The sequence below is a fragment of the Chrysoperla carnea genome, chromosome 2, assembly GCF_905475395.1.
Source record: "Chrysoperla carnea chromosome 2, inChrCarn1.1, whole genome shotgun sequence".
NCBI lineage: Eukaryota > Metazoa > Arthropoda > Insecta > Neuroptera > Chrysopidae > Chrysoperla > Chrysoperla carnea.
This window is the reverse complement of record NC_058338.1, coordinates 64,002,422-64,021,214: the sequence shown is the minus strand read 5'-3', so window position 1 is coordinate 64,021,214 and position 18,793 is coordinate 64,002,422. Positions and strand designations below refer to the sequence as shown.

The 18,793-nt window shown below is 28.2% G+C and overlaps 4 protein-coding genes across 8 annotated transcripts in view; 1 reads left to right on the top strand and 3 right to left on the bottom strand.

The window, feature by feature from the left end:
• LOC123291610 (fibrosin-1-like protein) overlaps positions 1 to 3,768 on the bottom strand; it is a 396,899-nt gene extending 393,131 nt beyond the window's left edge. For all 5 annotated transcript variants that reach the window (XM_044871954.1, XM_044871955.1, XM_044871957.1 and 2 more), the window contains exon 1: positions 3,151 to 3,768. In XM_044871954.1, coding sequence (XP_044727889.1) covers positions 3,151 to 3,381 — 231 coding nt within the window. In that variant the 5' untranslated portion in view covers positions 3,382 to 3,768. The remainder of the gene's footprint in view (positions 1 to 3,150) is intronic.
• Positions 3,769 to 5,243: 1,475 nt separating this feature from the next.
• On the top strand, positions 5,244 to 7,023 carry LOC123292839 (vitamin K epoxide reductase complex subunit 1). The gene is made up of 3 exons (XM_044873553.1): positions 5,244 to 5,465; positions 6,244 to 6,353; positions 6,818 to 7,023. Exons 1-3 carry the CDS (start codon positions 5,287 to 5,289, stop codon positions 7,021 to 7,023), a joined length of 495 nt encoding a protein of 164 aa, XP_044729488.1. The 5' UTR covers positions 5,244 to 5,286.
• A 1,254-nt stretch (positions 7,024 to 8,277) lies between these two features.
• LOC123292158 (F-box/LRR-repeat protein 4) lies at positions 8,278 to 13,912 on the bottom strand. The gene is made up of 11 exons (XM_044872717.1): positions 13,678 to 13,912; positions 13,516 to 13,609; positions 13,005 to 13,200; positions 12,223 to 12,502; positions 11,904 to 12,154; positions 11,262 to 11,371; positions 10,901 to 11,062; positions 9,801 to 9,966; positions 8,746 to 9,007; positions 8,432 to 8,526; positions 8,278 to 8,381 (listed from the first exon to the last, which is right to left on the bottom strand). Exons 1-10 carry the CDS (start codon positions 13,888 to 13,890, stop codon positions 8,434 to 8,436), a joined length of 1,827 nt encoding a protein of 608 aa, XP_044728652.1. The 5' UTR covers positions 13,891 to 13,912; the 3' UTR covers positions 8,278 to 8,381; positions 8,432 to 8,433.
• A 4,388-nt stretch (positions 13,913 to 18,300) lies between these two features.
• LOC123294234 (unconventional myosin ID) overlaps positions 18,301 to 18,793 on the bottom strand; it is a 38,878-nt gene continuing 38,385 nt past the window's right edge. Inside the window, exon 10 of the mRNA XM_044875349.1 lies at positions 18,301 to 18,744. Within this exon, the coding sequence (XP_044731284.1) occupies positions 18,534 to 18,744 (211 nt within the window). The 3' untranslated portion in view covers positions 18,301 to 18,533. The remainder of the gene's footprint in view (positions 18,745 to 18,793) is intronic.

The window sequence follows — 18,793 nt, the reverse complement described above, 5'->3', positions numbered from 1 at the left end:
AAGTTTCAATGTAAAATCTTCCTAATAAAAAACATAAATAACTTTTGTTTGAAAAACTTTTTTGTCAACATCACTGTGTACCCGTGAGGGCGCAAATTAGGACAAAACTTTAGTGTTCATTTTCTCCAAAACTATAACAGATAGGGAATTGAAAATTTGCAGGTAGCTTCAACTAGCAGTCTCGTGAAATACTTTCGAAAATTGTCATAATGGTGTTGGTTTTTGAAAATCTTCTAATTTATAAAAAAAATAATGCAAGCACTGACTTCAATACTTTCTACACAGGGTATTTCAACAATTAACTCAGTCAATTGTCTATTTTCACTTGTTTTAATTTAAAGTTGTGAAATTCTAAAAAACCAAGCGTTATAAATATCATAAATACTTTCGATTTTGAGATGAAAATCATAAGTTTCGATCAGGAACTTAGAAATCATTTTGAGAAAATAATTTTTGAATAAAAAACAATCGCAAAATATTTAACATACCGTTATTCATAAAAAGTTAAAATGCCTTTACTATTGCCTTGCTTGACTGTTATATAATTTGATATCCCTTTCACAATGTAAACCCTTTATTATTTAATTAATCATATGCGCGTTTAAACTTTTATCAACAACATATGTTCTGTAGAATTTCAACTTACACGTGTCTTGTGAATATAATTCTTGTAAGAGGTAAAATATACAGCCATCAACCCCTCTTTTAAATATCTCGTGAATATTAGAATTCTAAAAAAGAGTAATTTTTGGAAGCAGTTACATTTATTTTTATTGATCGGATTATATGGTATTTGCATATTTTATTAGAAGATGCAAGTTTACGATATATTGGATTTTTACTTTATTACACTTCGCAGAATGTTATGTAAAGAGTGCAATTTTTTTTTTTACTTAAGATTTATAAACTTGGTGATACTGACGTAAATTTGTTAACTATTTGTTACAATACGAAAAAGTTTTAATAAGTTTAATTTAATTTAACCAATCATGTTCCTTGTGTTTTTTACGAAAATCGTCATTCCATACTTTTCTGACTTTTGCAAAACGGTATGGAAGCAATTTAAAACCGTCCAAAAAGTACAACATGATGACTTTGGTGAATGATAAGAACCCTTTCTTTTCAATAATTATGTATTTCTAACGGATCGCATTACTAGAATAAATGCTTTGAAAATTTGTATCAGTGTCTCCAAGTCTATCACATATGTTGCATACATTTATTATTTTATTGAAATCTAATATTTCTAGCAATTTAGTAAACTTTAATCATATTGCTTCAAATAGCACTCTGTGAGTTTTCATGTTTGCGTTTCGATCTTCTAGAGAAGTAATATTGTATTTTTCCATTTCAACGATAAGCCGGTTATAATAACGAAATTAATAGATTCCGACTAAATCACTATATGAACACATATTTGGATGTATCGGCTATAACAACATCGGTGATGATGACGGCTTTAGAGATTAATATTCATTGAAATTATAGACCGGCTAAAACGATACACGAATGTACAGGCATATTCTTGTTACATATACATACTTTTTTAGTTAAGCAAAACAATATCGTAATACTAATTAACTTATAAGGCTCGCTAATATCGGTTATAGCGGCCAATCGCCATTGGAATTAACCACCAAAATTGCACATATCGTTTATAACGACTATCTGTTATAAAGACCATAAATGTTGTTCTCTTTAATGTAGTTGCACCGATTTTGAGTGTATATACACAGGTATCATTAAATTATTTGCTCTGCCATCATATTTATCACACAAAATCTTATAAAAGCGTACAATAGCATGTGCGCCAAAGTTTCAGACAAATGGCCTACAAGACCTTTTCGGAACAATCGAATTCATCTGATTATTAAGACGAAATCAGTGGAAATGCACTTTAAATTACATGGTTTTTTAAATTTAAATTGCATGCTCTCTTTTGTTTCGTGAAAAATGAAGGCATCAGACATATTTTATGATAATGACGATATCTTGGGTTGCAGAAAATTGAGACATTAACAGTGGCCACCTTTAGCTGAGGAGCCGTGCGGTACACATCATCAAGGCTTGCCATTATTTTTAATTTGTAAATTTACTAAGAATCAAAAGGTCCCTGACTTTAATAATTAACTTTTATAAATAATAACGCTCTGATCTCGCGATAACTTTATTTATGGTAGCACTTACAGCAGGAAAGTGGAAGGCAATGCAAACCTTACTTATTACCGACAATACACTTCCCCCGCAATAATTATCCTAACATATACTCCTAATAACTGCGTGATTATTTAGGAAATTTCAAAATTTATATAAAGATTAATTAGTTCAATCGAGTTTGTCTTAAAAGAGACGATACAAAGAATAATCTCAGGTTGCAATAAATGGTGTCTTTGACTTCTCCCCCCCCCTCCCTTCCATTGAAATAGACTCTTCTACCCTTATCGAGTGAATTATAAATATCTAAATTGTTTACATTTTGAAACTCCAACAATTAGGTTTCAAGTTGATTAAAACAGAAGAAGGATGAAACTCAAATTATGTACCATAAACTCCGAATTGAGTTTACTCCTCATAAAATCAAGTTTAGAAAATAAACAATTAAATAATTTTAACCAATATTGTACAAAAATTGTTTATATTTTGAATATTCACAAAAACAATAACATTAGAATATAATCATACTTGAGTTAGGTTAGGATTTATTATAGGGGTCAAAAAACTTGGCATGGAATATCATTGCTTCATTTTATTTTTGTCATAAGAGTAATTAATTATTCAAGTTGTTTTTTTTTAAACGTAAAATTAATTTAGTTTTTTGAGCAAAAACACTGATAACATGTTTGAAGATAAGCTTTCTATTTCATACACAATATCACTTTTATAATATGAGAAAGTAAAATTGATTATATATTTCATATCAAAAGCATTTGGCATAAATTTGAGATAAGAGGATTATGATTATTGCACTTTTTAATGCAAATTTTATTTGTTTACTAACAGTCAATTTACATCAAAATCTGATGTTTTTGATCTGATCTGTGAAAGATTTATCAGATGATATTTGGCCATAATAAACATATTAATCACCATGGAAACAAAATGCTGCTGGTCTTTACAATCGCACAAAGTGTAATGAAAGATTGCACTTACTTCTAAATCTTCAAATGTGCGAAATCCAAGTATAGCGAACCCATCTATGATATCCTCTTCGATAAGTGGTTCCTTGGATTTTTTCCGTCGCATGGGTGGCCGTACAGGTTTCTCCCGTATTGGAGATTCATCCTCGGCACTATCCCCATCTTTGACTTTGTTCGCTCGTTGCGCTTGCATACGCTGAGCCCGTTTCCGTCTACGGTTACGCTGTTTCACTTCGTTATCCATTGTTTGTGCATTTGCACATTATCTGTACTTATGGCACTGACAACACTCCACACTTAGATCCATAATAATATTAAGAACTGAATATTTTTGAAAAATAAACACGACACGGACACACTCAACATCATCATCATGTATAACAAACACTACATAGCCTTAACCAACTCGTCAAAATGTTGGTTGCACCTGGTGAAAGACACTGATTGTTTCGAATGGCGGAACACAAACACGGTTGCCGCATTGCAAGAAAAATGGCCGCATATTATATGCACGGCTGATTTTTTATTATTTATTACATTATTTATTTTAAATAGATTCACATTTCACACACAAAACACTTTTATTTGATTACAACATACACAAACGTCAAATTATGATTACAAATTATATTGAGAGAGCGTCATATGCACAGCGTATACAACACAACCAGTCAATACAATGAAAGATGTCGCGTCGACATGCGCGTATTCTACCGACAACAAATTGTACTAAACAATCACTACTACCAACTGCAGCAATAATAATACCATTTTATATACAAATATATTGTGATAGCACAATTTATTTTGTAAAGCTTAATTCAAATGATTGTTATCATTCATATAAATGAGCTCACTATATTCTCCGAAAAGCAAAGTCATTTTAAAAATAAACAGAGCATAGAAACATAGAAGTGTTGGGAGAAGAGATGTTGATATCACATGACCTCAGGATAAGTTCGATTTTTCTAACAAACATCCAAAAATTAGAGAAAATAGTTAATGTCTCGATGTCGTCTCAATAATGCTTCAATTACCCCCTGATAATTTCATATTTGCGACGATTATATGTACAAACTTACAAGTAGGTTAGAGGTAGAAAAACTAATTTTTCCCCGAGTCAATACTGAACATCTCAAGCTTTTATAAATGTCATTTAGGAGTGACATAAGTTTTATCGAAAAATTGTTTCACATATAAGTTGGTTGATTCCATGTTGGAATCTTAATTTTCATATTGATTTGCAGAGTCACTAAAAAAATAACTCAGATTTGTAGCCGAGAAAAGACAGAAGGCAATTTAAAGCTATAATTTTATTCTTCATATAAAAGTCAATATTTCATATTTTCGAAAAATCGAATAGATTCACCAAAAATGATTAGCAAAATTTTGTCTATAAATGTTTTTTTCATTTGATTTATGTGAAATATTCTTATTTTTAAAAGAACAAATTTTTTATTTAAAGTGTTATTCTGTCTATTATGGCCATGAATCGTAGTCGAGTTTCTGATGACCTGGAAAATTTTGGAAAAGTTCAAACGTACACCCTAATGAACCCAGCAAATTTAATCAGAAACGTTTTTCTCGATAAATTTTTTTTTCAGGTTTTATAGTGCCAAATTTAAAAAAAAAAAAAAAATATGATTTTAAAAAGAAAAACCGAAATGAAAAATTGATAAGTCTCATTTGAATGTAGCTTTAGACTACATAAATACCACTGCAAAGCACAATATACTTCCATCTGATATTTAGATGTGAGTTGAGTATGACATGTTATTAAATAATTCACGGGCGTAGCCAAATACTTGATATATTTTTATAAAAATTAGGCAAATATTTATTATATTAGGACTACAAGTATTACTGCCAATATAAGACTTATATATTAGTTTTATTAATCATAGTCTTATACTATTGCTTATATTAATTAATAAATCATTGACCTCTTAAATAATTAATAAACAATATAATTATTAATATATAACCACCGATTAGTAATGAGATAACAATTAATAATCATGTAATTAAGCGCATGATCATCAATCATCACACAAATTAAATCGTTTATCATTGTTTTTAACCAAAATTAGATAATCTAAAACATATTTCAACATTCGGGAATAAATTTTACGAAAATATAATAAACATAATGAAAAATCAATTTTCTTTAAATTTTATTAATACATTAATAATTTTTACAAACATAATTGGATTTATATTATCTTTATATGCGTATCATGTTGAAACTCAAAAAGAAATTGATGTAAATTATGAGGCAATGTGTGATATTAATGAATTTATAAGCTGTTCCAAAGCGTTCTCATCCAAGTAAGTTGGGCTGTAAATTTCTTTTAAAAACATATTTCATGTATATTTAATTGCCATATGTTTACAATTTCGCGTTATTGATTAATATCTAAAAATTTATACGAAGTGATTTTGAATTCAAATATTGTTGCAATTTAAGTACGTTTGACGCGCGAATTTTAGAATAGTATGCATTTTTGGTACAATGCCAAATAGGAAACTTATTTATGTAAATTTTAATGAAAATATTAACATGATTAGAATTATTTCGTTTAAAAATAATATGCATATGATATACCTAATTTTATTTTATGTTAAATGTTATGTATGCTTAATTAATTAGAAAAACATTTTAATTTCTTTAGAAACAAAAATAATATTATTATTCTTAAGTGTTATTTAAAATTTTTTTATTTTATATTTTTTCCACGCATCGATTAAATTAGCTAGATTAATTTTTTTCTAATTATTATAAAAATAAAGCCAACTCACCACAAGCGGAAATGTTTGATTTTTTTTGCCATATACTTTTTCTTATACTTGAAGAATATCATTGCTTGAATTTACTGAAATCCAGAGAAACGTCCAGAAAAATATTTTTTTATCAAACTGTAGAAGCAATAAGAAATTTTAAGTAAAATTATTACATTTCGATCGGGAATCGAATCATGGACATTTGCTCATTGCGGCTTGCGTCTGTATATTCGACCATAGACGAGAGATTCATTCTGATAAAAAATTTTAAAGAAATTGTACAAAGCTCAGATAAATATAAGAAATTATATTTTTTTATTTATAGATATGGAAAGGGTTTTGGAATTGTTAAGCCCTTACTTGGGGAAGAATCTATATTTTACCAACCTAACAGTTTATTTGGTTTAATTTTTTATACGACGATTTCTATTTTATGTAAGTATTTTAAATTTCTAATAGAAACAATAATCAAACGAAGCAAATCGTTTTGGTAAGTGTGAACATTTTAGTCCACACTCTTAACTTCAAATTACCATAAGTAGAGCATCAAAATCGTAAACATCTGTAAATATTAGTTATTAATATTTTTCTAATTATTCTCCTTTAAGATATGTTACTCGTCGCTAATTTACTTGAAAATGCCACCAAAATAGCGTCTATTAAGATATTTTCTTAGAAGAATAATTAAGATAAGCTGATTCATACTTATGATGTCTACATCGTACTCAAAATATGTATTTACAATTAAAAAATAAATTTAGACATTGAGAGGAATTTGAAATTTGATAATAAATTGTAGTAAAATTTATTTTCTGCAACTTAAGTTTTTTGTTTCTGATTCGTTTAAATAGAAAATAAATCGAACTTTTATAATAGAATTTAATATTTTACTTTTCTAGCATTATTCAACACGATACAATCAAGTAAAGTAATGCTGATAATGTCAATTGCATCAAATTTCGGCAGTGTGTATTTGGCATTCATATTGTACTTATTACAAGATATTTGTGTGGTTTGTGTTTCAACTTATATAGTTAACCTCGTGAATCTATTGTTGTCTTGGATCAAATTAAAAACGATTAAATCAAAAGTACATAGAGATTAATATAATAAATTTACTTGTTTGTTGTTAAAAAGTAGTGTAATATGAATAAAAAAAGTTGGTAGGAAATTTACTTAGTGCAGTACCTAATTAGGATGAATATTTTATGAATTTTAGAATCATACTTAAAAATAAAAGGTTTTAGTTGTAACTATTCATAAATTTTGCAATTAAAATTCTTGGAACAATAAATTATTGCTTTGAAGATATGACTTCTTTTATTTATATTATATTTAGAACTTACTATGTGATTTTGTTGTAAGACTGAATCTGGAACTTTGTCTGCTATATTTTAGTATTAAGGTAGTATGAGCACACCCTTAAATTCAGAATCTCCGATTTTTACCGACCTATCTCCAGATCTGAATGAAAAATATAACTTAAGTAAATATATTTTTCATAAAATAATCAAAAATTTTACAATCTCTGAATCGACATTTTTCAGGATACTACTGTTTCGAAGAATTTTGAAGGTAGCAAACTTGGAACTTGCATTATATAGAGGTGCTAAATTTTCAGAAAATAAAAACTTTTTTTATTCATATCACCCGTTATTTTGTTTTATTTGTTAAAATATTTTATTATATTCTTAATTATGAAATAAATTTAAGAACAAGATAAACAAGATATTCTTAATTATGAAATAAATTTAAGCAAGATTTAAAGTACATATACTGTATGTACATTAAATCTTGCATTAATTTCTCAATTTTATACCACTTATAAAATTTACTGGAAGTTGAGATCAGCCTATTTTCTTCACTAATTGCCAACTTAAAAAATCCCTAAAAAACATGAAAGAAAAGAAAAATGCCAAACTTTCTAAGAAACTGGTGGCAACTTTAGGAATATTTGGATTTTTCTTAGTTATCTTATATTTTCTATCATTCTAAAAGATGACTTTAGAAATAATTGAAGAAATTATATTCAGATGGATTCACTCAGTCTTTAACCCTGGATCAATCGCTTCAGCAATCATGTCAAAATTAACAGTTTTGTACATCCATTTAATCATTTTTACTTACCGAAGCAATGTTCTTTCAGATTTAAAGTGATAACAAATGATAATTCCTGTGATAATAGCAATCGTTCGCGAAAAGGCTACTGAACCACTTCAACTACATTTGAATCACTTTTAACACAAGAAAAGAGCTTAGAAGTTATAAAATTCTGTTCAATGTGATATTAAAACCACCCTCAGAAATAATAATAAAGAGAAATTACTTGAAACAAATTTTAAATAAAAACTCTATAGCATATGGTTCAATGTTTTGTATTTACATCTAAATTGTTATGTAACACCATATTTCATGAAAATGCGAATATAAACAAACACCATGAGTTTTTCTATAGTTCCGAGTATTAGTATATTAGAAAATATACCATCAACGATGGCAAACCACGGCAGCATTTCTATTGTATAACTGGTGCTAATTCGTCTCTCATATCTGCTTGAAAACTACGTTTTATACATGCGTTGGGGTATTGTAATCGCCAAATTTCAACCTATAATAACAAAATATTTTTTTAAAAACTTATGTTTAGCCAATTTACTATAACGGAAAAAGCATAATTAATCACGATTTAAATAAAAAGTGCGAATTCAGAGTTTTGAAAAAGTAAATCGCATGCCTTGGACATTAAATTTTGAATAGATATAAATTAATTAATGTTTTATAAGGTTCGCTACAGGCCTCTCAGTTGTTATGAAAAAAGAACACATACCTCATCATCATGAATCTGACCACAAAAACTTATGTCCAGTAAACGCAAATTTTGACAATTGACAAGGGCACTAACACATGATACGGATGTAATACCTTGTAAACCAACAAGATCAATTTGTTCTAATTTTGTACAACTTTCAAAAATTGGTATTAAATCGGAATCAGTTAAACCACGTAATGCAGCTAACACCAATCGTCGAATTTCTGTACAATTTTTTGCAACTTGTAGAAGACATTCACCCGGTGTACCTAATCCTAAACTAAAAAAACAGTATACAGAAAATAATTCATACAAAAAGTTTAATTTACAAACAATTTTTAAAAAATTTAAACCAAACGAAAAACTATGACAGATTATAGACATTACTATAGAAATCAAAAATGTATGCGAAAATTGGAAATGGAGTTTCTATCGAGGCAATTACAGACTGTCGATACGCCAGAAACATGTCGTTCAATCGCAAAATCAAGCAGTTAGTCATGTCAATGGTTAAGTCAATGTAATAAGGATGCATAGAAAACATAAAAATAGACCAAAAAGCTCATTGGCCAAATTAAACGAATATCCGACGAATATTTTCCGAGATATCTCGAAAATCGATCCGAGAAAATTGGAAATAAATCGGGAAAATTGTTTTGTTTCCGGTTTGGATAAAAATCATTTACTTAAGTAATTTTGACACAAAAAATACAAAAATCGGACCCCTTTGGCGATTGAGCCAGTAGGTTTCATGATACCGAGTGATATCCCGGAGCAACTTCTTCAGTCGATACCCTAGAAACTAGTTAAATTGCAAGATTAACTATATTTTCGTGTCTTAGGATTATTTAAGGAAATTAGGACCGAACCGAATTTTACTCATTCGATCTTTAATGACCCCAATTGATGTATTTTTATGGGATTAAAATTCCTCTTCATGTCAAGTTTTATCAAATTCAGTAACAGGCAGTTTATTGAGATTTTCTCTGTATTTTTAAAAACACAATTTCTTTATAAACATGATAATTATTTTCCTTCTATAAAGAATAATAGACTTGAAAAAATATTCTTACCACCATCCAATATCAAGTTCTTGAAGTTTTCTACAGTTTGCTAGAGCATACAATCCAGGTAAACTTAATGAATAAGATTTCCAAAAATCTACTGATATTAAATCTAAATTATGCCTGGATAAAACAAATGCCACATCATCCATAGCTGCTATATGACCACAAGCACCTTTGAAATAAAATAATTAAATTGTTTTGCAAAAGTTATATGATCCAAAAAGAATTTTATACAAGTAATTTAATTGAAAGATATTTAGACACGCACGGAAATTTGAAAGGCTATTATCACAGCCGTATTTTCAACCATGATTCTATTTATAAATTTGGAAGCGGATAATTAATCGTCAGAACTACCCAACATAAGCTAGTATAATACTGTTTTTAGATTTTAATTATTGCTACAGAAAAATTTCAATTTTCCAAATGCTCGCCTTCACTTCCATAAATATCTCCTTATTGTTTTAAAAAAATGTAGCAAAAACTTATTCTTGTGAAAAGAAACTCTTCACTCCCTATAAAGAGCGTTTAAGGGCTTACCATAAAAAAACTAAAATTACCTAATAAACTTAATTACAACTTAAAAAATAATTACAATAGGGGATCGGACTAAATTTTTTTTATCACTTCAGGTGAAGAATTCTCACTGGACATGCAGAAAAGTGAAGTTGGTTTTTAAAAATGTTTACTAATATGCAAAATATGGACGTTTAAAATTGCTAATTAAACAAAGAGCAAGGTATCCACTAGTGACATCATATGTAGGTATCGCCATAGAGATTACATATAAAACTTTGTTTTGCTAAAAGATGGGCAACCTTTGAATGCAATCTTTGATTGCTTGTAACTTCTTCGTTTTTGAATCAATTTTAATTTCATTTCAAATTTTGTCATGGTATCAATTCTAATTTTACATTTTTATGGGTAATATGGCCAATTCGACATCAGGATTATCCCCTATTGGATAATGATTTTCTGAGTTACTGTTAGCTTTTTAATGGCTGTAGAAAGCTATAATAATGACATGGATAATGATTTTCTGAGCTATAATAATGACTTACTAGTCGTAAGGCTTTAAGTCATACTTAAGAATTTAATATATTTACCAACACTCAAATGTTTCATTTTAGGATTTGCACGTAATATACTAACTAATGCTGGTCCTTCAATAGCCGCTCGATATAAATCCAATCTTTCCAAGTTTGTTAATTGAGCTAAACTGCCAAATCCAACTTCTGATGCAGTTGTACAATTTCGTAAACCTAATTCTGAAAATCGTACAAAAAATTAAATGAAACAATTTTAATGAAAAATTTTTAATCGACTAGCAATACTTGAAAAATTCACTTACTAAAAATTCTTCATAATTCCGAAAGGATAAACTAAGCATTAGAAAAAATTCAATGTTCGAACGTGAAAGTCATTTTCACTTCAAACATTTGATCGCAAAATTGATTATATTTTTACCTTTTAATCGCGAACAAAATCGTGCAATGTCTTTCAAACAGAAATTATTTACAAATTTACAACAATTTAAACGTAAATGTGTTAATGTTGTTCCACAGGTTTTTAAAAATCTGTAAACAAATTTCTAATGATTAGTCATATTTTTACGTCATTTTTAAATAGAAAAAATGACGGATTATAAACTAAAATGTAATAAGCATCGTGCAAATTAATCTTCTACAATCAATGTTTCGTATAATTTGATATTTAGTATAATAAAATTATTTTAAATAATGAAAATAAGGAAAAAAGAGTTACGTCTTTGAAATTTCACACAGTTGTTTATTTGGTTGTAACAACTTTGTATCGAAAAATTGACTACTCAAGAGGAGGGGGGGGGGTATTTTTGATTCGAAGTTGTTACAACCTAATAAACAGCTATGCCAAATTTCAAAGATCCAACTCTTTTTTCCTTATAGATATTTTATTTTATTTTACATACTAATTAGGTACATAAGGAATTAAAATTATTATTTTTGGTTCTACTTAGTAAGTGTATGCCAGGCATATTAATTGACTTCCAAAATTGCCTCGGGCAACTCAATGAAAATTTCCAATATGATATTGTAATGAGTGAATAATATGCCATATAAAAATACGTACTGTGAAAAATCGAATGAAGTAATTCGATCATGATCCCCACACCACGATAAATCGAATTTTTGTAGAAACGCACAACGTCGACTAAATGCATACAATGTTGTACGATCAACACGATACCAATACGATTTAAAACTAACGCTTGTATATAGTAAAGCATCTGTAGCTAAACTATAAAAACGTTTATTCACTAAGGCACATCTTGACAGTGATAATAAATCTAAATATGTAAAAATTCGTATTATTGTTTCATCCTGTAAATAATTATTAAAATTAGTATGAATTAAGTAAGATTCGAATCCGTATATGTTTAAATACAAACCGGTAAAACAAAAAAAGATCCAGATGAAGGAGATCTTGATTGTTCAGTCAACATCTTTTCCGTAGCCAACATTAATTCTTCAATTTCATGACGTTTTAATGTAGGTAATTTTCCAGGAATAGCAGCTGTAATACCAAATTCTTCAATTTTTTTACACAAATGATTATTTGGCACATCATTATGTAATGAAGGTATGGGCTCTAATGATCCAACTAACATTACTGCATCGATTTCTGTGTGATAGTTAAGTAACCGTTGATTAAATTCTAATCTTATTAGGCTAAAATTGTAATAAACATTTTTTATTAATACCAAAAATTATATTTGCAAAATTAAAATAATCCCTAGCTTAAAATATCAAACCTTATTAAAGATGTCTAAGAAACTACAACATAGCAGACAGGTAGATGCTTCATCAAACTAATAAATCTCCCTTTTGCCAGGGGTTAAAAATGATACAAAAAAGTGAATCATTCCGATTCTCATTTTTATGATTTTACAATACAAGTCAAACTAATTTACACGTTGTATGAAAATAACTTTTGGGGAAAACAGTTAATTAACTTAAAACCTACATGTACATGGACGTACTTCCCTGGACCTAGACTTAACATTGATTTCGATATTTTATAAAACTTGGCAGTTTCTGTAGTCCAAAAATTCCTGTTTTGTTCTATTTCCTTGGGCGAGAAGCTGAGTACACGCCAATTTTTAGACTTTTCCTTAGATGTGGTCAAATTTCTAGCTAATCAATCACACACAAAAGTTTAAAATATACTTACTTAGTCTGATAATTGATAGTTTTAATTGCCGGACAAAATGACCTAGAAACTTGAGGCACATGTGTAGGAGAACTTTCCCATAACAATATCCATGATTTATTTCTAACGTTACACCAAATTCTGACGACCGCTCCTGGATTATATGTTTCAAATATATATATTTGCCATGGATATACTGCACATTCGAAGAGTAAATCTGAAATAAAATCAGTTTGTTATCACTTCTGAGATATTATATGATTCGTTTACAGAAAGTTGATATTGTTTTCTATAAACTTTAAACAGCAAAAGAGTTTCTTATAAAAGTATTAACAAATTTTATTCGAAAGCACAACGAACTTGTCCTAAATTCAACATAATCATGATGCGTAAAATTTGTGGTGGCTGTCGTTCCGAAGGAGATCTTTTTTGGGTCCAGCTTTAAATGAGCTTTTGGTTAAGTCAAAATAAGCTCCTAAAGTGATAAATATTTATTAATATACACCCTGTAGAAATTTAAAAACAAACCTACCTATATAATCATCAGCAATGATATGATCGTCATTTCTTGGCATATATTCAATTTCCCTGCTAGGAGCCTGATTCCACCACGTCCCATAAGTACGCTATAAATTGTCAAAAGATGAAACACATTTCGATTCACGCATCAATTTTAAAAAAAAAAATTATTTACCATAACAAATGTTTGAGGAAAATCTCCATAATTAGGAAATTTTAAAGGTTTCCCAACAATATTACATGCGGTATATGAAATACTAATATCACTACCGTATTGTGAACTGAAATCAATCACTTCGCACACGTACTGTTCAATAAATTTAAAATTAACATCATTTTTTGTGTTTGATAATTTTTCTTCGGCATTTATAACTTCTTCATTTTCCATTTTGTTTTGATTATGTGGCAGTTTTATTGATTGTATTTGATTTGAAATAATTTATTAATTGTATTATTTTTTACTTATAATTGGATTTGTATACTATTAATTCCATCATGTGTGTTTGACATGTAAATGTCATGTTTGACAAACACATGTGACAATTCTTTTTGAAATTTTAAAATATAAACAACGCAAGCATGAAGCTATCGCAAGTATCCATATGTTGCCTATACTGTCAAATATGAAATTATGCGGTAATTATACATTTGAATTTCGATCTACATAACTTATTTTTAATTTTATTCGGCCCTCGACAGTTTTCGATATTCATTAATTCCCGTTTCTAAAACTGTAAGAAGGCATTTTATTTTATTTTATTATTAAAAATCGCTTGTTTAATTTTTTTTCTTATTTCAATATTCTTCTAAATCCAACCGGAACCTGTTTTTTGTGATTTCACGGTGCTTGTTTAATAATATAAAAAAATTATAAAATTACTTAAATGATTCGGCGAATCATTCCAAAACATCGTCTAAAATCAATTCGGTTTACAGTTCTTCATACAAATTATCAGGCTCAGAAACTATTCGTCTATTAGTCAAAGGGACTCTTTTGTATTTTTTAGATCACTCAGAATTACTCTAAAAAAATTGTCTATCTATAAAAATTGTAAATCGGAACCAAAATAATTTTCTCGGTTTTTTGTATAAGAAGTCTTTGAAAAAATCGAGAAAATCACAAAAAATTTCCTGTCTCGGAGTTTGATGAAACTTGGTATTTGAGTGGATTTGGCCAACAAAAAAAACAAGTGAAAAACAAACAATTGACTGAGTTAATTGTTGAAATACCATGTATAGACAGTGTTGATGACCCAATCGTCTTCACAAAGGTACTCTTTGGAAATATTAAAACAAATTTTTGTGTTTCGTAATTTGATGAAACATAGTTCAAAGGATAGATTGGATCCAAAAAATACTTATATCGCATTAATTTAACCATAAGACGGGTAATTTTTGAGTTTTCGTATATTTTGGAGATATTTCTGTATAAAAGTGATATCCGTACTTCGGCGAACCGCAATGGTGCTCTTGTCAGACATTTGAGGCTCTACTTATGGTCACTTGAGGCCCAAAGTGTTAGATTACTATTTTGTAATGGGAAAGCGAATAATGGATTAATATAAATAAACGAAACAAAAATTTATAAATTAATAATTTTATTAGCAAAAAAGCTCAATGACAATAAATAAAATTTCAAAAATTTGTATCCAAAATAAAATGGCACTTTGGTTAGTAGATTACATTTAAAAATTTTAATTTTATTATATAAATTTTGTAAATAAAATAAAAACAAGATAAATTTTATGAAATATTTTTACAAATGTGCCAAATATTTATTGTAATATAAGCGGCTCAAAACAATTTTGTCAAGCATTTTAAATTTGTGTAAAAATTTTAATAAAAAATTCGACACTAATGTTTTAATTTATCGTCAAGACAGTTGACACCTTCGTAAAGGAGTAAAGGAGAAAATAATGAAATGGAATGCCATATTTTTAATTTATCTGACATTTGTATAAAAGGCCATTGTTTAAGTTTCTAATTATCATGTATTTCGTTTATATATTTCTGAAATCTAAACTTATAGTATTGAATCTATTTTAATTGCTATTGAAACAAAAAAACAATTTAAACGCACTTCAAATTTCATGTCTGTGCTAAACGTGTCAAATTTCAAGTTTTATTTTTAATTCGTAATTAAAATGAACAAGGCGTATGAGACCCTTACGCAAAGATATTCGCTGAGTGGTGTGCTTACGCTTGTTGTATTGAAAATTGGAATTTCGCAAAGCAAATGCATGTACTTTTTTTATTTACTTCCAACTTTCAATTGTTATACTTAATTTGATCACTCTAAAACTACGTTCATATATTATAATGGATTTGCTTTGCTCGAAAGGGAGTTCCACTCTTGACACACACGGCAGCCTTCGCGTCACAGAAAAAATAATTACAAAGAAAAAAAAACAAAAGACTGCATCTTTCTAGATTGTAAAGAAGAAAAAGGGTAGTTTTAGGGGTGTTTTTCCCATTTTCGGGTGATTGTGATATAGGGAGAGAAATTTTTTGTTAATTTGACTATATTTCGGGTCGATTGGTGGAAATCCCACCTTCCTAGCATGTATAGTTCAGAAAAATGTAATTTTGGGAGAGTTTTTCCGATTTTCCGGGTGGTTGCAATGAAAATGTTGAAGTTTTCCCGTATGTTTCAAACAATTCCACGTCGAATGCCAAAAACCGCATGTTCTAGCATGTCTAGAATTCTATTAGACAGTGATTCAATCAGTGAATCAGTTTCAAATAGGGCTATATTGTATTTTAGAATAGCAAAATGTCTTTTTCAGCCACCATCGACGGCGGTGCTTTATGCACACAACGAATAAGTACCAATAGCTTGCAAGAGGGTTTTCATTGGTATTGATACGCAATCGACTTAGCTCTTGTTCACATTGCCACTACATCTCTCTCTCCACTGCATCTTGTCGCAACTACTTAATAAGTAAATACTATTATTCTGCATAAAATTGAAAACTTCTATAAACTGCTTTTATATTTTTAAACAAAAGAAACATCCATTAGGGATTTTATTTCTATATATAAATGCAACATTCAAAATATAACTCCTTTTTTGTAGTTTATTATTTACGTATTTTTTAAAACTATTTATTAAACACTATAAGGCTTTTATATCACATATATTAAATTAATTACCTTTTCAATATTTTATAAATTTGTAAGAATTTTTTTTGAAAATTGTGCTGAATACTTTTGGCAATAATTAAAAATATAAAATTAAGTACCAATTTAAATAAAGCAATTTATCTTATCAAAATATAACGGTGGTTAGTGGAATGTACTTAATAAGTACTTAGTAAGGTTTAAATTTTCAGTTTCGCTAGGAATTATTGACCCTAAGTTTCCGAAACTGATGTAATTCTATAGTTAAACGAAAATACAAAATATACTTAATTTATAAATCATTAAATATCAGGTGTAACTTAAAAATGACTTAAATCACTTATTTACATTTCTTAAGTATCGTCTGAATTAAAAGTGCAGACAAGTTGTTTACAAGCTGTAATTTCTATCGGTATAACCAAGGAGGAATTTGAAATGTGACATAATATTTTAATTTACTATTTAAAAAAATTTGAATAGGGAAGACAAGGGTGAAAAGGAACACCCAACTAGCTTCAATAAAATAATATCTTCATTTTCTCAACATTTGTAAATTACACCCTTTATAAATGTATAAATGAAATAGTTTCAGAATATTTATATAAATATATGTTTTTTGTGGTATAAAATATAATTACAATCAATGCCCATATATACACAGCATTTTTTTTTTTTTAATTTTCAAATACAATATTTGTTTAAACTTAATTTAAGAACAAAAAAAACAACATTTTTTTTATACTAAAAATTTACACAAAATGTCGTGGTTTTCCATTGCTCAAGAAGGTAACTCTTGTTTTAATTACCATAAAAAAATTCTGTAAAATTATGTACACATTTTATGTTAATAATTTAGAAAAACAAATTGATGCGAACTGTTTAAGCATATTTATACGCATAGAAACACGCCACGTGAATAAATAAAAACGGAATAGCTTTTGGACGAATCATTTCTTCGAAAATAGAGTGAATTTTGTACTAAATGACTTCAAAAACTAAGACAGTCTATACTACTTTCGATGAAAAAAAACTAATACTTAAGTTACCCTTAGTAATTTTTTCAAAAATGTATAAAGGTCCATACTATACGCTAGCGCAGGTAGATATTTCATACTAATAGTTAAAAGAATGTGAAATGAAATTATTATCAATTCCACTACACTAACATATTTCATTTGAAACAGCCGTTATGTCGGCCAAAATGAACATTATCAACAATTTGATAATGAGCGTCTTGACAAAAAAAATCACGGTTTTTTTAAATGTTTAAAATTTTTATTCAATCGCAAATATTTTTCAATAACTGAGGGTATTAATGATACTTTAGCTAGGCTAGGTGACACGCTACTTTTGAGAGTCTTAGTTAGATAGAAATTTTTCAAAAAGGAATAATTGACATTTTCAGAATTTTAATTTCTATTTTTTCGAAATAAATACCGTCATTAAATGATTCGTTTTTTACTCGTTTCCGTTTTTTTCGCTTTAAGTTATGTAATTTTTTGTAACGACCAGTTTGTGTAAAATAATTAAAAATAAATGCAGTATTCAATTACTTTCTTAAAATATTTACAACACATTAAATTTTTTTAATAAAATAAACCTCTAAAAATATTAAATGATAACTTTTAAATATGACACAATTAAAAATAATATATTTTTTAAATTAATTTTGAATTTATTTTTTCCATTTAAATGTATTTATTAAACGAAAACACTGACTCGTTCATCTGGGTATAGTTTTATTATCCGCGCCATAAAATATTAGGTTTAAAAAAATATTAATCAAGATTTCTTTAATTAATCACGGATTTATCTTAAAATACATGTTACTATAAATGAATGATCTGAAATGGTTTATAATCTGATGAATCGAGTCTATACCATGTATAGTAAATACTTCATTAGTATTATCTAGTACGATTTAATTAAATTATTATCATTATTTGTTGAATCTATCACAGCATAGGACGTTGGTAGCATATATATAATTGTTCCGCTTTCATTTTTGAAATTTGCAAATTGTGTCTCTGGTGTTACTTTTACTTTTAATGGACGACTCTTTTTACCCAGAACACATTGTAAATTACTGTTTACAGTTACATTTAAATCCGTTTGTTTTAACCTAAAACAAAAATAACAAATTTAATAGGAATGATAATATGAAATGTAGT